The sequence below is a fragment of the Carya illinoinensis genome, chromosome 1 (assembly GCF_018687715.1).
Source record: "Carya illinoinensis cultivar Pawnee chromosome 1, C.illinoinensisPawnee_v1, whole genome shotgun sequence".
Classification (NCBI taxonomy): domain Eukaryota; kingdom Viridiplantae; phylum Streptophyta; class Magnoliopsida; order Fagales; family Juglandaceae; genus Carya; species Carya illinoinensis.
Genome location: NC_056752.1, coordinates 43603276 through 43624890, shown reverse-complemented (window position 1 = coordinate 43624890; position 21615 = coordinate 43603276). Strand labels below are relative to the sequence as shown.

General features: G+C 34.9%; 2 protein-coding genes across 2 annotated transcripts; both read left to right on the top strand.

The window, feature by feature from the left end:
- Positions 1 to 1129: 1129 nt before the first annotated feature.
- Positions 1130 to 12291, top strand: LOC122276225 (DEAD-box ATP-dependent RNA helicase 13). Its single transcript, XM_043085791.1, has 15 exons — positions 1130 to 1394; positions 2008 to 2313; positions 4753 to 4925; positions 5007 to 5201; positions 6086 to 6262; positions 6489 to 6877; positions 7587 to 7767; positions 8734 to 8856; positions 8945 to 9061; positions 9296 to 9400; positions 9953 to 10093; positions 10215 to 10280; positions 10370 to 10528; positions 11549 to 11630; positions 11773 to 12291. Exons 1-15 carry the CDS (start codon positions 1223 to 1225, stop codon positions 11826 to 11828), a joined length of 2442 nt encoding a protein of 813 aa, XP_042941725.1. The 5' UTR covers positions 1130 to 1222; the 3' UTR covers positions 11829 to 12291.
- Positions 12292 to 16937: 4646 nt separating this feature from the next.
- On the top strand, positions 16938 to 19060 carry LOC122276215 (ammonium transporter 1 member 1). The gene has a single exon (XM_043085782.1). The coding sequence runs from the start codon at positions 17004 to 17006 to the stop codon at positions 18495 to 18497; it is 1494 nt and encodes a 497-aa protein (XP_042941716.1). The 5' UTR covers positions 16938 to 17003; the 3' UTR covers positions 18498 to 19060.
- The last annotated feature ends 2555 nt before the right edge of the window (positions 19061 to 21615 follow it).

Genomic DNA, 21615 nt, shown 5'->3' with positions numbered 1-21615 from the left:
CAAAATATGATTAGAATGAAATGGAATATGTAACCCAAAATATATAATAGATTTTTGTGTTATGGAACTAATAAGTATGATTCTACAGAAGCTATCTTGAACTGTGTGAGAGGGGGGTACGAGAGACTCTATGTCGCGAGAGGAGATGAAGCTATGCGAGAGGTGGGTGCCGTCGGGCGTGCGAGCTCCAACCGTGCAACGGGCAGAGAGAGGGGCGTGAGAGGTGCGAAGGGAGCGAGAGCCTTTGTGTTAAAGGGTATACATGTTTTTGAAATGAGAATTACTGTAAACATAAAGAAATTACATAAAAATAAACCTATAAATTGTTGTAATTTCATACGATCTGTTAAATTTACTTTACACTAAAAATAACTTTACAATCTGACATACTACATCAAGTTATGTCAATTTATAGATTTAATTTTGTGTAATTCCTTTATGACTAAAATATTTCTCTTTTGAAATACACAATAATAAAATATAATGTAACTATAAAATAGCAGTGATGAAAAACCTAGGTGCCAGTTATTTAGTAGTGGACTGCTCTTAGATTATTAGAAGCCCAACCATTTATAAGATTTTCTCTTGTCTAGATGCCATTACAAGGAAAAATACATCTCAATAATTTTTGACTCCAAATAAAATATGATTGTGCATACGCACCCTCTTAAAGTCCAATATACAACCAACTTCTCATAATGTTTTTTTTTTTCAATAATTGTCAAAATTTATACTATTTTCATATACCAAACATATGTATTTGCTTTCTTTCTTTTTTTCAATGTTTTTAATTTATTTCGGAATAACGGTAAGGAAAATGATAGGGCCACCGCTGGTGGCTCCCGCTGGGGGCCACCGCTGGCCCTATTTTTTTTTTTTTAATTTTTTCTTTTTCTTAATGATTAAGTAATTTTTTTATAATATTATTATAATTTTTTTATATTTTTTTAAAATGTTTAAAAGTATTAAAAAATAATTTAAAAAAAAAAATCAAAAAGGTAAAAAATTGTTTTTGCCTAACGGTGACTCGCAGCGGGAGCCACCAGCGGTGCCTGTAGTACCGTCCTAACGGTAATATATGCGGGGAAAAAAAAATTAAAAAATTAATTAAAGGGGTACCTAATACTACCTATTTCGAATTGCCGTACCTCGTGCGTGTTCACAAAGCTGCATCTCCCGGGCCTAAAAAACGCGCCGCTGGAAGTGAGTTTGCTCTTTGGCAATGGCCGCCGAAGCTTCGCCTCTCTCTTCTCGACCTTCGACGAAAAAGCACAGGAGAAAACGACCCCAGTTAGACCCAGAGTTCGAACGACTCGACTCACTTCCGTGGAACCCCGCTCTCCCGGATGAAGACTCCTTCTCTCTCGTCGTTGGTACTAACGAACTCGAAGGAGGTTCGGCCCCGTTATTCGATTTAATTAATTTTCCTGTTTTGATTGGGAGAAAAAAAAAAGGAGAGAAAGGAAGGGAAGATAAAAGAAACGGAAAGAAACTTTGAGTTTTTATGTTTTCTGTTTTTGAGGTTTTTTGTTCTTAATTAAATGGAAATTCAACTCAAGCAACCGAAATATTTTAAGTAGGTTCGAGCGGACAACTTTATTCTCCAAAATGTGTGGTTTCTTAGTTTGGTTGGCGAGTACCGAGGAAAGGAAAAGAAAAGAAAATAAAAGTACGAAGATTTTCCATTTGTTTTAAAGTTATTGATTTTCGAAGCTTTGCTAAGTACTGAAATGATCATTCTAGTTCCATAATGATATGCTCTGCTAAATATCCCGAGGAAGCAAACAGAACATTAGGGTTTTAGTTTGTTCATGCCTCATGGTTTTTGTATTGGCTTGTATTGAAATATTTGAACCTCGATTTATTTGATGTTAGGATTAGTTGGTATTAAAAAATCTATCTTATAAAAAAAAAAAAAATTATTGGGGAGCAAGCTGAGAATTAGTATTTATAGGGATTTGAGCTTGTACCTGGTTGATAATAAGCTTGAATGTTGAATGAATGTAGGATTTCTGTCACTGGAAGAGATTGGTGAAGCCGAGTATGGTGTAGACATTCCTCAACCTGAGGTAGGAAATAGGAAGGAGAAAAAAGCCAAGCAGAGTACGAAATTGAAGAAACGCAAACGTGGTGATGATGACAGCAGCTCTGGTGAGTCTAAAGCTGAAGAGGAAATGGTGGAGGAGGCTAAAGTTGGAGAGAGAATGGAGAAGGATGTGAATGTGAAGACTAAAAAGAAAAAGAAGAACAAGAAGAAAAAGAAGCCAAATGACAAGGAAAATGAAATGCAAACAGATGAGGAACTCCCAGCTGGTTAGTTTCTGGCTCAATGTTGAACACATTGGATACACGTTTAAACTTAATATGATGCCTTATGACAGTAGGTTTGTCAATTGTATCATTTTCCAGGTCAGTATTGAACTTGCATATACATTTTGTTTTCTTAATGCGGTACTAATTTGAAACTTTGCTTGAGATATCTTTGATATATATACTTTCTTGGGTAAATTGCATTTCCCAACCTAAGCCCTAAAAATTTGTGTATATATGATATCATTCACTTGATTCTTTGTTTATTTCTCTTTTATATTTTCCTTCCAACCCCAAGGAGTTGGCCCAAGTGGTGAAGGCCTTGGTCTTGCGGTATCACTCCCTTCAAGATCTAAGGTTCAACACCTCATGGGTGCAAACAATCCTTTGGGGCTACACCCCTTGGTGAAAAGTCAGCGATTTAACCAATTCCGCGTAGAGAAACTTCCGAGGGTGCGGTGCATGGGACCAGGGTTTATTTTGCAGGGGTGGGTCATGCCTTGGAGAGATTCCCCGGAAAAAAAAAAAAAAAAAAAAAGTTTTCTTCCATCATGTGATAAATATGTCCTAGGGTATAAATTGGATAATCTTTTTTTTATTGGCACTGGGTGTCCAGGAATAGCATCCCAGGAGTCATAAATTGGAAGAAATTTTAATTTAGCTGTGGTTCAGAGAGAGAGAGAGAGAGATTTATTGCTCAAATTTTTAGTTTAGGGGAGACATTGCAAAATTCCGGGAAAGTTCAATTTATTCCCCTTTATATTTAATTTCCTCAATGGTCTCTTTTAAATTGCAAGCTGTTAATGATAAGGGTTGATTAGAGTTAAGCCAATTTTAATTAGAGGCATAGCTGATTTAGATTTATCTCCACCATTGCACAGGCTAATCACTTGGTGAATGCTAAACTTTTTTCTTGCGATTAGAAATGTGGTTGATATAAATAACTGTCGTGTTGATAATTTAGCAATTTGGAAATTGACAAAGTAAAGTTGGAAAAACTTTTATTGGCATGGTATAGGGTTTAGCACCTATCTTTATACAATACCACCCACATCTGACAAGACTCATCAGTTTCTGTTTGGGAATAACCTCCCTTCGGGTATGCTTTAGTTTCTATGAAGTCAATTTGTTTTGTGTGGTAGGTGTTGTCAAGCTGTGTAAGATGTGTATCATGCGGCGTAATATGTGTAGCCAAACTGTTTTTTGTTTTTTGATAAGTATGTGTAGCCAAACTATGGAAAAATGTGATAGATGCAAAGTATGGAAGTTTGAGGGGAGGTTGGTGTTCAAAAGCCTCTAGTGGAGCATATGGGGTGAGTTTGTGGAAATTTATTAGAAAAGGATGGGATTTTTTCTCCAGTAATATTAGGTTGAAGGTTGGAAATGGTCAAAGAGTCCTCTTTTGGCATGATTTGTGGTGTGGGGATGCTGCTCTCAAGCTGGAATTTCCTGCCCTGTTCAGAATTGCAAGGGATCAAAATGCTGCTGTTTTTGATTCCTACTGTGTCAGCAATAATAAGGTTGTTTGGAATGTTTTTTTCAAAAGGGATATTAATGATTGGGAAGCGGATGAAGTTCAGGCTTTGTTGGTTAAACTTTACAGTTTTAAGCTGGTAACTGAAAGGGAGGATAGCATGGCATGGTCTTCTGCTGGAAATGCTAAGTTTTCAGTTTCTTCTTATTATAGAGTTATGTCAAGTCATGGTAGTTGCGTTTTCCCATGGAAAAGTATATGGAAAGTGAAAGTTCCTCCCAAGGTTGCTTTTTTCTGTTGGGTGGCTTCTATGGGCAAAGTTTTAACAACTGATAATCTTAGAAGGAGAGGACTGTTTATTTCTGATTGGTGTGTTATGTGTAAAAAGGATGGAGAATCTGTAAATCATCTTTTCCTTCACTGTGAAGTGGCTAGATTCTTGTGGGATGAGGTTCTGAGTTGGACAGGTTTGCATTGGGTGATGCCCAAAGATGTGGTGGATTTATTGGTAGGATGGAAGGGTTTGAAGGGCTGTAAGAAGGCAGCGTCTGTTTGGAAGATGATTCCTCCTTGTCTCATGTGGTGCTTGTGGATAGAAAGAAATAGGAGATGTTTTGATGATAATGAACGCACTTTGGAAGATCTTAGGGTTTTTTTCATGGGTACTTTGGGTTTTTGGGCGAAAGTTTATGTAATGGTGGATAATTTCCTGAATCTGTTTTAGTTTTTTTGGTTTTTTTTCTTTCTTTTTGTTTTCAGGAAGTTGTAGGTTTATCCTTTGTATACTTCCTGTGTACTTGGGCTTATGCCTATTTCTTCAATAAAATTATTACTTATCAAAAAAAAATAAGTATGTGTAGCCAAACTGTTGAAGGTATTTACGATAATGCATAATATTTGTAGTACTGTACCCAATATTTATGCAAAACTAATAGACATTTACCACGAACCATGCAACTTTATTGTAGTTAGCAATAGCATGGATGATGTTGAAGAAGAGTTGGTTGATGGAGCTGATTATTATGCGTGGAATGAGTTGAGGCTTCATCCCCTGCTCATGGGATCAATACACAGGCTTGGCTTCAAGGAACCAACTCCAATACAGAAGGCTTGTATTCCTGCTGCTGCTCATCAAGGGAAGGTCGGTTAAGGTTATTGCCTAAGGCGGTGCATGGGTGATAATGAGTCTTGGATATTTTTTTATGATTTGTGTATGTGACAGGATGTTGTTGGTGCTGCGGAGACGGGATCTGGGAAAACACTTGCTTTTGGTTTGCCCATTTTGCAACGTCTCCTAGAGGAACGAGACAAGACTGCAAAGATGCCTGAGCAAAAGGGGGAGGAAGCAGAAAAATTTTCTCCAGAGGGCCTTTTACGGGCTCTTATTATTACTCCTACAAGGGAACTTGCACTTCAGGTATAAAGTCTTTTATATGTTGCTTCTGTTTTATGTCATCTCTAGGTTGCATAAGTGCTTGAATGAAATTAGAGAGTCTGCTCCTCACGTTTGTAGCATAAATAGCATTGAGTATGGGCTCCTTGTAGGTGTTAAACGGAATCATCTTACATGCATATATGTGAATGCATGAATTGTACATTATCCTAATCTACTTGTTGTGAAAAGGCCAGTGCATGCATGGATGCCTCATACAATTTTTTTTTTTTTTTTGATAAGGATGCCTCATACAAATTATCTTTATTTTTTATTTTTGATAAGTAAAAGATAAATATTATTGCTCAGAATATAATAGGCATCTTTATTTTTTATAGGTAAACGATTATATTATATTAATACGAATAGGCAAAGCCCTACTACACAGGTAGCATGCAAATTATCTTAATTACTATATTAGGTACATGCCTTCCTTTAGCTCTTTAAGAATGAATTGATCATGAAATTCAAGCCGTTTCTTGTTACCTTGTACGGTGGGCGGTGAATGGAATTTATCTGTTGAGTTAGGAATTAACAATTCTTGGAACCAATTGACAAAATTTGATTAAGTGAATAGGAATTTGATCTCATAATCCAATTTTAAAGGAAATGTTTTGAATTGATGTTGCAATTTTGTTCATTTGTTTGCAATAGAGATTATGTGGATTCAAGTATATGGGTAAAGTAAGGATATTTTGGGTATTTAGTAAAAAGTTTCACTCAAAAGGAATTTTGGTTAAGATCAAATCCAACCATGATTAGATGTGGTCCTTTGTAAAGGATTCATATGAACTGTTAATTTTGTATAGATTATGTAAGGCTACTTCATACCTTCAATATACCAATAAGATCTAAACTCTTTTTCTCAGGTCACCGATCATCTCAAGGCTGTAGCCACTGGAACTGATATTAGAGTGGTTCCTATTGTTGGGGGAATGTCAACAGAGAAGCAGGAAAGACTCCTAAAGAAAAGGCCTGAGATTGTTGTTGGAACTCCAGGGAGGTTGTGGGAACTTATATCAGGAGGAGAAAAGCATCTTGTCGAGGTAGGCACTGATACATGTAGATTGCATGTACGAGAGTTCATTCAACCATTCTGTAAGATAGTTGGCTTATTTTTCAATCCCAAGTGAAAGAAGTCAGAGTTCATGTTTCAATTTGAGTTACTCTCATGGAACCATATTCTTGTATGCTGTCTTCAGTTGCTTTATTCCTTGATGTACTGTATCAATCAGAACTGTTTTGTTTGACTCACTCTTCTTGCTTTTGCAGTTACATTCTTTGTCTTTTTTTGTGTTGGATGAGGCTGATCGAATGATTGAAAATGGACATTTTCGCGAGTTGCAGTCAATAACTGACATGCTTCCTGTCACCAACGGCCCCATTGAAGATCACTCTCAAAATACACAAAATTGTGTCACGGTTTCAAGCTTCCAAAGAAAGAAAAGACAAACTTTGGTTTTTTCTGCTACCATAGCATTATCTGCTGATTTTCGCAAGAAGCTAAAGCGTGGTTTTGTAAAACCAAAGCAGTCATTAACTGATGGGTTGAATTCTATAGAAGCTCTCTCTGAGCGAGCTGGAATGAGAGCTAATGTTGCCATCATTGATCTGACAAATGCATCAATTTTGGCAGATAAGATTGAGGAGTCATTTATTGAGTATGTAATTTTCATCATTATCTGGTATCTGCAAATCTTTTGTTTGTAAATTGCAATTCACTTCTCAATTAAACCTTCTTGTATCTTACTAAGTTTGAAGTTTCTGTTTTTCTGCTGAACTTGCAAATGTTAGGTTTTTGACGTACATGCAAATAAGTTGTCCAACTCTTCATATGGAATTTCTGTCTCTAGGTCAAAACTTAGTATGCCTACAATTTGTTTATTCTTATTACTATTAATTAGTACTGTTAATTCTGTCTATTAGTTAGTACAAGACCTTGAACTGCGTCATGCTTTGGCAATACATTAATTTGTGCTGTAATAATTTGAATTTTATAACTATTCACAAATTTGAAGTCCTCATTCTAAATCTCTGGTGTTCCCATAATCAATAATTGATGGCTTAAAGTAGTGAATTTACTTTTGTTTGTTACATCTTTATATTCTTTGCCCATTATTGATACATATTCTATTCCTTGTGGTTTAGATGTACAAATCAAGTATAATGAAGTCTATAGATGTTTAGAACCTGTTTCTACATTAATTGGAGTGAACTTTGTTGTGAACTTAGGCTACACCTGCGCTATAAAGTATTCCACTAGCCTTCTTTCACATGCCCTAGGACTTAGGTTACCTAGAATGTCAGTACCATGGTTATTTGCAATTCAGATGGCTTCAATGGAATATTATTAATTTTAATAGCTTGCAGATGCAGGGAGGAAGATAAAGATGCCTATTTGTATTATATTTTGAGTGTTCATGGAGAAGGCCGCACAATTGTGTTCTGTACATCAATTGCAGCTTTGCGCCATCTCTCTTCTCTTTTGCGTATTCTTGGCATCAATGTTTGGACACTACATGCTCAAATGCAGCAGCGAGCTCGGTTGCAGGTTAGATTTTCCTTAAATTATTAGATACGTTCATATCTATTTGCATTCTTCTATGACACGAGAAGTTTAAAGGTTGACTTGATGATTTTTTTTGCTGCTGCTCCAGTATTTTACCTGTTTCTGATTTGGTCTTCCCTGAGTCTCTTGTAGCTTTTAGTGTGGCACTTCTGCATCTCTATGACAATGAATCGGTGTTTCTTTATTTAAGTTCAATACTAGCTTTTACATCCCAGCAAGTGTTTTTACGGTGGAAGTTTGGTTTATTTAACTGATGAGATTGATTATTATGACAAACAATCCGAGTAGAGTATGTAAGCAGTCGTAAGCATGGTTTTTTTAAGCTTGTCTCAAAACCAACAGCACCTTACAGGGCATTAATCGATGGTATAGGTTAGTGTTACTGCTAGTCTCATAGCTTCGTGTTTGTAATCTGCTGTTGAAATAACTTCTACAGTTGAATTTGAACTGTTTAAATACTATGCATGACAAAATAATGAACAAATCAGGTCGGACAAATTCTTAATTTCACTTAGCATAAAGAAAGCATGAGTTAGAATGTAGGTGATACTAACTGTCCTGGAATCAGGAATTGCTAGAATATGCTTTGAAAACAGTGCTTGCATACATAGGCTAATTGTAATTATTGAGAATGCCAATTGGATCAGATGGTAAATGCATGGTTGGAGTGTGGGGGGTGAAGGGGCCTTATTTTTTAGGGGTTTCAAATGCAAAGGGTTTTGAGACCAGTTAGTAAATGAGCTCATTTAATTTCTGTTGGAGTTCTTTGGATAGATCAAAAATTGAACTTTGCATTTTCCCATTCTCCTTTTGGAAGGAAGCATGCTAAGAAATATGTAGCCCATAACTAAATTGACATGATTATCTTACCACTTTTGTCATTTTTTGGGCAAAGGTATCCTGTTTTCTTCTTCAATGTCTTTCCTTACCATCTTGTGTTTAATGCAGGCACTTGATCGTTTTCGTGGAAATGAACATGGAATACTTGTTGCCACTGATGTCGCAGCAAGAGGCCTTGATATTCCTGGTGTTCGAACTGTTGTTCATTATCAGCTGCCACATTCTGCTGACGTAAGTTAATAATGTTGGGATGCTTTTCAACATGTTTTCAGTATTATTCTTACCTTCTTTAACCATATGTTAATTATCCTTTTCTTAGGTTTATGTTCATAGGAGTGGAAGAACTGCTAGAGCTTTCGCTGATGGGTGCAGCATTGCACTAATCTCACCAAATGAAACATCAAAATTTGCTTCTTTGTGCAAATCATTTTCCAAGGTACTCCTAAGAAGCTTTTAGTGCCCTTACAGACTTGAGCGCATGATTCACTAATATTGGCTTGGTTTCTCTCATTTGAAACTATAACTGAAAATTCAAGTGCTAATTGATGGCTTTTGGGAGGTTCTACAAATTAGAACTTAAGAGTAGCATTTATTATTCTTAGCTCCTAGTTCTTTTCTTAATATAGCTTTTAATTGCAACTTACGTGTATAGCCTTTTCCCTGTACACAGGAAAGTTTTCAGCGATTTCCTTTAGAGAACTCATACATACCAGAGGTCCTAAAACGATTATCTCTTGCTCGTCAAATAGACAAAATTTTGCGGAAGGACTCCCAGGTGTTTTCCTTCAACCTACATGGTGACATGCATTCAGTTCTTAAATGCAATTGTAGCTTGGGGTTTGGGCTCTGCCTGTGCCCTGGTCAACATTAGTTTCTTGAAACTGAGTGTGGGTTGGATTTTGGCATGTGTCAGACTGGTCTCATTGCCAGTGGTTGTGCATCAGTTCTGATGATGCCAAACTCGTGTTCATGCATTAACCTTACCTGTTAAAACTATAAAATTTTATTACTATTGTATCTACAGGGTTTGCTGGCTGTGTTGAATGCTTTATGGTTTCCCTAATCGCTTTACATGATTGTTTTAGTTGGATTTTTTTCTTTAACCGCAGTTTACACTTTATGTTTTAGTGCCTGTTTTTTCTTTTTCTGCTTATTCTAAATCCTTAATGTTCTAATGACAATTCACTGCAAGTTTCTTCTTTTGAAACTCAATAACTTTCCTTTTTTTGTATATTTAATTTCTCCCATAATTGCAATACTTTTCATCTTTTATATTACAATATGCATTTGCTGCATTTCTAAATTTGTGCGTGTGCGTGCATTCTAGGAGAAAGCCAACAAAGGCTGGCTTGAGCGAAGTGCAGAGTCAGTGGAATTAGTGATGGACAATTATGACAGTGAGGAAGAAAGAGTAAACAATTTCAAGCAAAAGAAAGCCACGTCCATGCAATTAAAGAAGTTGCAGCAGGTTTCACCTTTCCTTGCATATTCTTGTTTTTAACCTGAACTGCCCGGTGCAGTTGTCATCTTCATGTCCTAAAAGAAAGTTCTCATGCGAGCATATATTTTTTTCCTCTTTCAAATTGCAGGAGCTCAATATGCTTTTATCACGTCCATTGCAGCCAAGAACATTTTCACACCGTTATTTGGCAGGGGTAACCATTTATGATAGCTCATTTTGATTATAACCTATTTTTTCACCTACTTCTCAAGTTCAATCAGTACCTTTTTTTCTCCCTTTCAGGCTGGTGTTTCACCTCTTCTGCAACATCAGTTTGAAGAATTAGCTAGGCAAAAACTTGGCGATAGCGAGGGTTCAGGAGAAAACAAAAGAAGGAAATTAGTCATTATTGGTCAGAATTGTGTGGAACCACTCCAGGCACTTCGTAGTGCGGGTCATGAGGTAGCATGTTTATCCATACTTATGTTATATTCTTTAGTTAACCAAAATTCCGACTGAATATCAATTTATCAAAGGGAAAAAAAGGAGAATTCCCATGGAAATAAAATTTATCATTTCACACTCATGGGTGTGGATACCCAGAAGATGACTTGCCGGGAGATCACATAATTCTTTTTTTTTAATCAGTAAATAGAGATTGTATTGACGTGGAATAGGCATAGCCCAAGTACATGATTCCTAGTGGAAAATTATTTAAACCATTCTATAGTTCATTTGTTTTTTCAGAAAAAAAAAAAAATCACGTATACTGTTCCATGTGAGGAACGATATAATTGCACATGCATAGGGAGTTATTTATGCCCAGCATGGCAGCATCCATTGTCAGCCATTTTATATTCCAGTACACAGTTTTGAAAAATATAGAGATCGAGTTCTTATTAATACTACCCTTTACTATATATATATAGAGAGAGAGAGAGAGCGAGTTTTTGTAGGCCCATCATCAATTATCTTATTGGTACATTTGACATGCTAGGGTGTAGCCTAAAAGAATGGAGGCATTAGAAAAAACTGATTCAAACTTCCCTCGGATCTCAGGCCCTATGATATTGCTGAATTGGAGATTTCCGGAGCCTCCCTTTTTAATTCCTATACTGAGTAGTTTCTGTACCATTCTAAACAGTAAATCATCGGCAACAATAAGTTATTATTATTATGATGTTAATGCTGCAAAAAGATGATAGAACTGAGTTATTACAATGAACTTAACAGCTATATGAGAACAGTAACGGTAACGAGAGGAGTGTAACTGTTTCTTCATAATATACCAGCAGACGCTATATATGTGTATATACTGGCCTAAACCGTAGAATATTCTCCTCTTGGTTTTTCATGTGGAAGTCCATATCTAAGCCGCGCAAAACCGCCCACCCTGGTGGGGGGGAATCAGTATGTTGGTAATATCTATCCAATTTCTCCCTCCAAGTGGATTTTTATATTTTGATGTCTTTATCTTTACAGGTGCATATGGATGTGAAAGGGGTGGCAGAAAAACGAAGAAATATGGATAATCTTAGGAGAAAGAGGAAACAAGAGAAGAAACGTATGCCCTTTTCTAGTTTACACAGCGTTTACTTTTCTTGTTTTTCATTTCTCATCTTTCCTTTTTTTTCTAGTTTACACAGCGTTTACTTTTCTTGTTTTTCATTTCTCATCTTTCCTTTTTCTTGTTTGATCTCTTCCAGGTGTGCGGGATCAGCGAAGAAAGCAGAGGAAAAAGTTGAAAATGGGCGGTGAGTAGAGCGGCTCTTTGAAATTTATAGAAATCAAACGTAAAACCTGGAACGATTAGAATATGGTCATCCGTTGTGTAGTTTTTACTACTTGCACACATGAATTTTAAAATTTTGACTCATTCGAAAGTCTACATCAAATTTAGATCTAGCATTGCATAGCATTGGATAATTCTGCGTGGACATGTCACATGCACAAGTTGCAGAGTTTGTCAACAGCTGAATAATTGTGTGAAAGGGCATATTGCCGGCAATGTCGTTCTCATGGCAATTTAAAGAGGAAAGATGATTTTGGAATTCAGGGATTCCTGTTGGCACTACTCAGCCTCTCATTTCCTGAATCTGAAAGAAGAGAGATCACACGTAAATGTGACATTTGTTTCCCAAGCTGCAGCTGCAGATTGTAAACGCACTTTGTTTATCAGCCGTTGACATTAAGTAATTTATTATATACGGATGTGACATGATGTATGACCCTTTTTTTTTTTTTTTTTTTGTACGAAATGATAATTGCAGTCGTTTGTATAATTACTGTGCAATTATTTAAAAAAAAAGTGAATAAAAATAAAATTTATATGAAAAAATAATAATTTTTTAATAATTTTCTTTTTTAAGTGACTATATGGCACTTGAAATTTAATAATTAATTATTTTAATTAATTATTTTCTTGAGCAAGTTGCATTAATTTCTATAGAGAAGTATGGTTAACAAAAATAGGAACGCAAGTGTAATGACATGTCATTGTTTGTGTGGATACCAAAATGGTACTATGATTAAATGTTGTAATCTATATATATTTTTATTTTATTTTAGGTGATATTTATTCAAGTTGAATCTTAATTATAATATTGATTGATAGCCTTACAACTATGATTATAATCAAAGGATTATAGATGTGAGCTCCTCTAATACAAACTATACTGCTTATTATACATCATGACATAATACAGTTATTGTTTATGATAGTTTTATTCCTAGTGTTAAGAGGAAAACATATTAAGGGGAGAACATATAAGTTGTTCCCCTTTCATTAGGTAGCTTTTGATTCCTCGATTCGGTATTCTGATCGATACTTATTATTAATTAACAAGTTGGTAATAGTCGATACTTATATAATTTATTATATGAAATTATACGTAATAACTATTAAATTCAAGTTGTCACTTGTTAATAGTATACTCTTTACATTGTGACTCTTAGATTACCCCAAATGACTTGATGTGATTAGGGTTTTAAAATCTGGCTAATGCATAATTAAATATATCTTCACATTCTGACCCTTGGTTACCCAAAAAGGTTTGAAGTTTCTTGGCCAATCAATCATGCTTTTGACTTTCATATTTGGAACTTGATATCTATCATTAAGACAGAGAGAGGGGGGGAAGATATATATATATATATATATATATATATAGATTTGGGGTGGCATGGCTGTGTGATTTTAGAATACGCATACTTCATGCTGTGAAATTGACACCACATTACGATGGAGGGGGCTTTCTTGCGTGCCTTAGCTTAACAAGCGGTGCTACTCTGCTGCCTGATTGGGAAATAAACGAATTTATTGCAAATTAAAATAAACGAATACATATTCCATCGAAAAATAAAAAATAAACGAATCTCTATTTTTTTTTCACATGGAGCAATGAAAGAATTCTGTCATTCGATTCGGATTCAATGTACGGAGGGCAATGGTCAATAAAGGCAGCTCCATTTGATGAATAAAAATTAAATTTGAAGGAACATATATATATATAATTAAATGCAATGATAAAGAAATAGAATCTCAGGCTGACACGCGCGCACATTGTTGCATGATTATTTTATACACATAACCATCTAGTAAACATAAATGTTCAGTGACCATTATTAATTTCTAATAACTTCTACAGCTTGGTGCATGCTTGGTCTCAGAAACATGAGCTGGTTTTGGCTGGGGCGAATCTATATAGGTCGGCTCCACAACTGTATGTAATATCATATAAGAAGACGATATTTAATTTAAAAAATATTCTAATTATAAATAGATTACATAAAAATAATTTTATAAATAAATATAATTTGTAAAATTGTAAAGTAGATATGACGGATCATATTAAATCATATAAATTTATGAGATTATTTTTATGTAATTTATTTATGGGCGTACTTGAAACCTATCAAGAACTCGAAGGAAAGTTGGAGAAAATGATGTGTTGGAGAGTAGTAACTGGTTGTAGTGAGAAAGGATTGTTACCTTCTGCAATTATACATAAAAAGTCAAGTATGAAACCAACATGTAAAAGAACATGCATGTTGGAAAATTCCATGATGATTCGACCTTTAAACAAGTGGGAACAATGAGGTTTCTTGGTCTTTTTTATTCTTTTCTTGACCTATAAAGGTGAAAAGTGGAGTCATGGGTTCATTTCTTCCAGTAAGTGGGGTGGCTGCCTAGGTATAGTGCATCTTTTGTCGTGATGATTTGTTATAACTTTTGAAAGTTATCGGTAGACCATTTTTTCAATGATCTCTTATGATCGTTTCACCTTTGGCTTGTGCCGTGTTTGGTTGTTAATTCATCACAAACGATAGGATTTGCTATTTTTTTAACTTTTCATAAAAAAAAATTAAATTTATCTCAATTTATTTCATATATTTAAACGTATATATTAACATATTTATATTCAAACACATCTCAATAGAACTTATAAAATATTACTATTTACGAAATAATTAAAATCATTTGAGATCATCTCAATATCCAAACATAGCCTAAATAATATTTAGGTAATTATGATAAAATAGTAGCTCCCATGATTGATTTTGATTTTCTTCCTTTACATAAAGTGGTCTTCAGCTGCATGGAAATACTTGTTTCCAGAAAATTATATTTGATAAACTTGAAATATACGAAGACTTGTGGGTGGCCTTTTGTTTTCACAAAGTCTTTAGAATCTTCACTCAAATTTTTAATTATATTTTAAGATAATGTCTCACTTTAAGTTATAGAAATATCATAATATTTTTTTCCCTAAACTTGATTATTTAATTGATCAAAGTCGGATGAAGTGTGTCACTGTGTAGTCTAGATTATTTAATACCTTTACTCTAATAAAATGTTAAAACATTTCAAAGTTGTTATATAATCAGAAAAGCTAAAATCAGAAAAGATCAAACCAAAAGGCGTGCTTTGTAAAATGTTTATTTACATATAAAAATAAAATATAATTTAAAATTCCTATAATTTATATCCGAACTCTAATATTTACGGTAAGAGAGACTTAAATACATAAAATGAATTTTACAATATTTAAATATTTTTTTAAAAAAAATTATATGAGATTCGCCTTATATATTAATCTCTCTCACTCTAATATTTGGGACAAGAATTCTGATCCGAATGGAAACATGACAAAAACAAAACAAATTTTCTTCGTACATTAGAAAAGTCGACCTTGGATCCTTTTTGAGAGAGATCACCGAACGGAAAATCTTGGAAATTATTGATTTGTTTTTGTAGCATTTAAGTATTTATTTAATTATATAAAATAAGATGAGTATTTATTTTGACTGCATTTCATCAATGCAAGCATACTTCCCATTTTCGTTTGGGATTATTTGACTGCCAGATCCTGAGGTTAAAAATAAAAAATAATGTTATATACAGTTATGAAATATATAAATATCGTGTAATTATTTTTATATATTTATTTATTTTTTTATGTAAATTTTATATTTATTTATTTTTTAAAAAAAATAATTATACTTTACTTACATATTTACAACTATAACAATCATATTTTAAAAATAAAAAACCATTGTTCTGAAAGTCCAATCTGAATTTTCGAAGTTATCGCAAATATGATAATAATTCTGTGCACCAAATATTTAGAAGGTTTTTTTTTTTGTTTTTTTGTTTTTTTAGAAAATTGGGATGTGAGAACTCAAACCCAGAATATCAATTTATATAAGAAAAAGGTATATAAATAGAAAAAATCTAGTTGTAAATATAATTGTGCACTAATATGTGTATTAATCTAATGTGATTGGTCAAAAAATATATTTTATTGAAAATAGTGTTAATTTAAATTTGAAATATGAATGAATAAGTATTAGTATACAGATTAGTATGCGACTTTGATTGTACGTAACAAAACTCATATAAATATAGTCGGATGGTGAATTCATTAAATAAATTAATCAATTCTGTTATATACAGTTACTTTTACGTAATTATTATACATTTCACTAATGCGATTAGTCAAAATATTTATTTTATATTAAAAAAAGTAATGTAGCCAATCACATTAATAAAATACGTAAAAGAATACATAAAAATGACTACACATAAAATTTTTAATATAAACATACATTTTACCGAGTTGTGTTTGTATAAAATACTTTTAAGTTTCGGTTTGGCTGGGATTTAGAACAATATATGTTTGGTTTTGATGCAAATTTAAATCCAAAGTTTAGATAGAGAAATGTTTTAGCGATAAATAAGTTATATAAAATGACGATATTTTATATAATTTATTAGATTATAAAATTATTTTTATTTTAAAGTATATATAATAAAATTACACAAAAATAAATATAATCCAAGCAAGAAAAAAAGTTGTTAATTACCATTATGCAAATATTGAAGAAAGGAAATTAAAATACCTTTAATTGGAGATACCTTCTGATATTTAAAAACCGGACAACCTTAAGTAATTTCACCAAACAGAACCTTAACCATGTATTTGCATTTTAAAAAATTACTAAAAAAACAATTAAAAATTATTTTTGTACAAGAAAATAAAAAGTATTAAACTTATAAATAATATTATGTATAATCTTCATCTAAGTCTATATATATTTTAAATAATTGTATAAAACTTACATAATCATAAATATAACTATTATTTCTCTAAAATTATATGGCATGCCTTAATATTTAACACTTTTAGGCATTACATTTTAAAATAATAATTTGAAATTTAATTGTGATGAATGTAAATAACATTAATGAGTTGGATCTGGACACGTTAGAATTGTACAAGTTGAAAAGTCTTGTCCTACTGTACAGACACACACAAAAGTCCTATTCTCTCTCCATTTTTTTCTCGTCCCTATATATTGAGCATGCGTCGCCTAACCTTCTTTTATCTCACCCTCCGGTTCTCTCTCTCTCTCTCTCTCTCGTTCTGAGTGAGCCATGGCGTTGCAGACCTGCTCAGCTGACCAACTGGCCCAGCTATTGGGCCCAAACACCACGGCCGCCGCAGGCTACCTCTGCGACCAATTCTCCACCATCTCCAACAAGTTCATCGACACGGCTTTCGCCGTGGACACCACCTATCTCCTCTTCTCTGCCTACCTCGTATTCTCCATGCAGCTCGGTTTTGCCATGCTCTGCGCCGGTTCCGTCCGTGCAAAGAATACCATGAACATCATGCTCACGAACGTACTCGACGCTGCTGCGGGCGGGCTCTTCTACTACCTGTTCGGGTTTGCCTTCGCCTTTGGCTCCCCCTCCAACGGCTTCATCGGCCGCCACTTCTTCGGACTCAAGGAAATTCCTTCCTCGTCCTATGACTACAGTAACTTCCTCTACCAGTGGGCCTTCGCTATCGCAGCTGCAGGTATCACTAGCGGCTCCATCGCCGAGCGCACCCAGTTCGTCGCCTACCTCATCTACTCCTCCTTCCTCACTGGCTTCGTCTACCCTGTCGTATCCCACTGGATTTGGTCCCCTGACGGCTGGGCCAGCGCTTCCAACACAGACAACCTTTTGTTTGGCAGTGGCGTCATCGATTTCGCTGGCTCTGGAGTTGTCCACTTGGTCGGAGGCGTTGCCGGTCTCTGGGGTGCCCTGATCGAAGGCCCTAGAATCGGCCGGTTCGACCACTCTGGCCGGTCCGTCGCTCTCCGTGGGCACAGCGCCTCCCTCGTCGTCCTCGGTACCTTTCTCCTATGGTTCGGTTGGTACGGGTTCAACCCCGGCTCCTTCAACAAGATACTCAGTCCTTACAGTTCCGGGAGCTACTACGGGCAATGGAGCGCCGTCGGTCGCACTGCCGTAACCACGACCCTGGCTGGTAGCACCGCGGCTCTCACCACTCTCTTCGGCAAGAGAATCCTATCCGGCCACTGGAACGTGACGGACGTGTGCAACGGATTACTCGGTGGATTCGCAGCGATCACCGCCGGTTGCTCCGTGGTGGAGCCCTGGGCGGCAATCATCTGCGGGTTCGTGTCGGCGTTGGTACTGATCTCCTGCAACAAATTGGCGGAGAAGTTGAAATTCGACGACCCGTTGGAGGCGACACAGCTGCACGGAGGGTGCGGTGCGTGGGGGATAATATTCACTGCGCTGTTCGCAAGGGAGAAATACGTGAACGAGGTGTACTCGAACAAACCGGGTAGGCCATACGGGTTGTTCATGGGTGGGGGAGGGAAGTTGCTGGCAGCTCACGTGATCCAGATCCTGGTCATAGTCGGGTGGGTCAGTGCGACCATGGGTCCCTTGTTTTTTGTGCTGCATAAGCTGAAGCTTTTGCGGATATCGGCAGAGGACGAAATGGCGGGTATGGATTTGACCCGGCATGGGGGCTTCGCTTACATTTATCACGACGATGATGATTCGCAGAAGCAGGGGATTCAGTTGAGAAAAGTTGAACCACGTTCTACTACTCCCCCTCCAATCTAGAAACCTTTTTTCTTTTTCGTTTTCTTTTTTTAAAAAAAAAATTGGGTAGTGGGTATTTACTATTTATTATTAATATATATATTAAAAAAGAAAATAAAAAGAAAAAAGAAAAAAAAAAAAAAAAAAAAAAAGATAGGGCTTGGGGATATAGATGGGTGGGTGGGTGGGATGGTTGGTAACTTGGTGTGGGTGATGGGGTACATGTGAGAGAAAATAAGCATGAGAGTCATTTTGATTGGTTTGTAGGAGATAATGAAACTTGGACCAGCTGGATTTCGTGTATTTCCTTCCTCTGCATCATTTCGATAATGTTTGTATTTGTATGATATGGTGTGGGAATGGTCAATGGTGTGCTGTATGATAATACTTATGTTGGATAGAGCATTTTGGCAGGAATGTTAGTTGGGTCCAAGTTAAAGTAGCATCTTTATTTTTATTTTTCTTTCTGGAATGTCTTTGTACCCGTTGTAGATGGGAACACTGCTTTTCCCAGAGCGATGCTTGCTTTTTGGCGTGCTTTGTGCATTTATCCTAGTAATGAAACGAAAGCCAAGTAAATGAAAGTGAGGAGCAGTGTTTCTCATAGGTTTCCCATGATGTTGAGAGGAGGAGTGCTTTTTACAACACATTTTTGTTACCCCCACCCCCACAACTACCACTACTAAATAATTGGTGCTTATACTTGGCCGGTATTAATCTGCCAGCTGATGCAATCAATTTGGACCTTTTAAGCCGTTTGAATAGGGATGTTTGAATCCCGGCCCTGAATTTTCAAAATATTTTATTTTTATTTTTATTTTTTGTATACTACTTGATAAAATAATGATATACACTATACTATTATTTCATTTACATCACATTATATATGATGTGACGTATTTATTACTATTTAATAATAATAAAATATATAATAAATAATCATTTAATAATATTAAATATATCTTATTTTACTTAATGTGATGAAGTAAGATGATAAAATGATATATAGAATTTTTCTTTTTTGAATGAGCATACCCATATATGATGCAACTATTTTCCTTGCCGTCCAAAACTAATCGGAGAAGGAAAAAGCTAAAGTCACGTCAATGAATTCTTTTGATAAATTTTTTTTTTATTTATGAATTAATGAAATAATTTTTAATAAGATAATGATAGATTTATTTGAAATTCTTATCTTTTTTTTTTTTTTTTAAATTTTTTGAAGTTTTTTTTAAACAACTTTAACCGTAAAGAAAAATTTAAATAGATGGTAGGACGTATTTATCATTATTTTTTAAAAACATTTAAGAGTATAAAAATATGAATAAAAAAAAGTCTTTTAACCTTATCGGAACCCATACACAGGCCACACCCTCCGACTCATCCGAGAATGCATGACTGGGCATGGCTGGTTTTGGAGCTTGCACAGACCTAATTTTCAATATTTTTCATGCTTTTAATTTTGTGAGACTCTCTTATGTAACCTCACGTCACCAAACCACATGCTGAGAATCCAAAAGAGACCCAGAAAAATAAATATGAAAAAAAAGAGAGAATACGCATCCAAAATGGGATTAAGCCAGCCAGTCGGAACATCCAGACGCGAAAGACAATTTAGGCTAAAAGCAAAAGCGACTGCAGGTAGATGTATTGTATGCATCAACGTTGAACATTAAACAGAGACGGCTTTCAAAGGTGCTTTGTGGACTGGTCGTCCGTCAGATAAAAGTAAATTCAAAAAGTTTTAATTTCTAGAATTAATTTATGATCAGCAGGCATTACAGATTTGACTTTGAAAAGTCAGAAGTCCAAACTCAATAATTTCTATAATCTGACGGGCCGCCCATCAACAAATGAATATCTAAAGTTCGAATTTAATTGCATTTCCAAATATTCAATCCAACCTTTGTATTCTCTAGACTATTTTTCTGCATTTTTTTGTAATTAATTCTTAAAAATAAAATCTAAACTATAATTAACAAATTTAGGACTCTAAATAAGCGCATAGGATTTTTTCCATTTTGACATATTAATTGAAGTTTGAAGTGACAGGGAATCTAATTTATTTATTTCTAGGGATTTTTCCTTATTTTTTAAAATAATTTTTACAGACATAATAAATTATAAAAAAATAAATTTATAAATTAACATAATTTTATGAAATTTATTAAATTTTTTATAATAAAAATAATTTTATAATTTAATATATCATATTTAATCATATTAATTTATAAATTTATTTTTAAATAACCAGTCATAACTAAATAATTTTCCATTTCTCAATTCCGCGTCAGCTGCCACTTTCGCTGCTAAAAAAAAAAAAAAAAAAAAACCATACTTTTGAAAAGCTCGTCTTTTTTAGAAGAGTGAAAATATTCACGCGCCAGAGACCCAGAAATACAAATTATACAATTAAAAAGAGAATGTTATGAAACTATCGAAAAGTAAAATGAGAGATAGATTTATTATAAAACTTTCTAAAAGGAGAGAGAGAGATAGAACTCAGAGAAGTTATGAAATTTATGAATTTCTTAAAGAATTCAACGATATATATAGGCGTACAAAGGGAACTATGCTAGCTTACTATGCAGTACTATGCTGGCACTGTGCATATGTCGGTCATTCACTATGCTAGTTACTATGCAGTACTATGCTGGTACTATTCACTGTGCTATGTCAGCCATTCACTATGCCAGTTACTATGCAGTACTATGCTGGTACTATGCTAGCACTATGCACTTGACGACTAGATAAATGTGGTCATACAATTCAAGATAGTTTATAACACTTCCCCTTTGGATGACCATATTTAAAGAATATGCCTCGTTAAAACCTTGCCAAGGAAAAACCCTGTGGGAAAAAACCAATAGCGAAGGAAAAAGAGTACAGTATTCATGTGTATCGCCGAGTGCTTTAGGATTGCCTCATTAAAACCTTGCAAAGGAAAACCCAGTAGGATAAAACCTTAGCGAAGGAAAAAGAGTATAATCAGCACAAGTTTTCAAGACATTACTTCTCCTGAAAAGTGCATGATAACAGCTCTTCAAACCTCCGCATTCCAATGTTCTGCATAATCTTCTTAAATGTTGCAGTTGGTAGTGCTTTAGTGAATAAATCTGCCAGATTTTTACTTGACTGT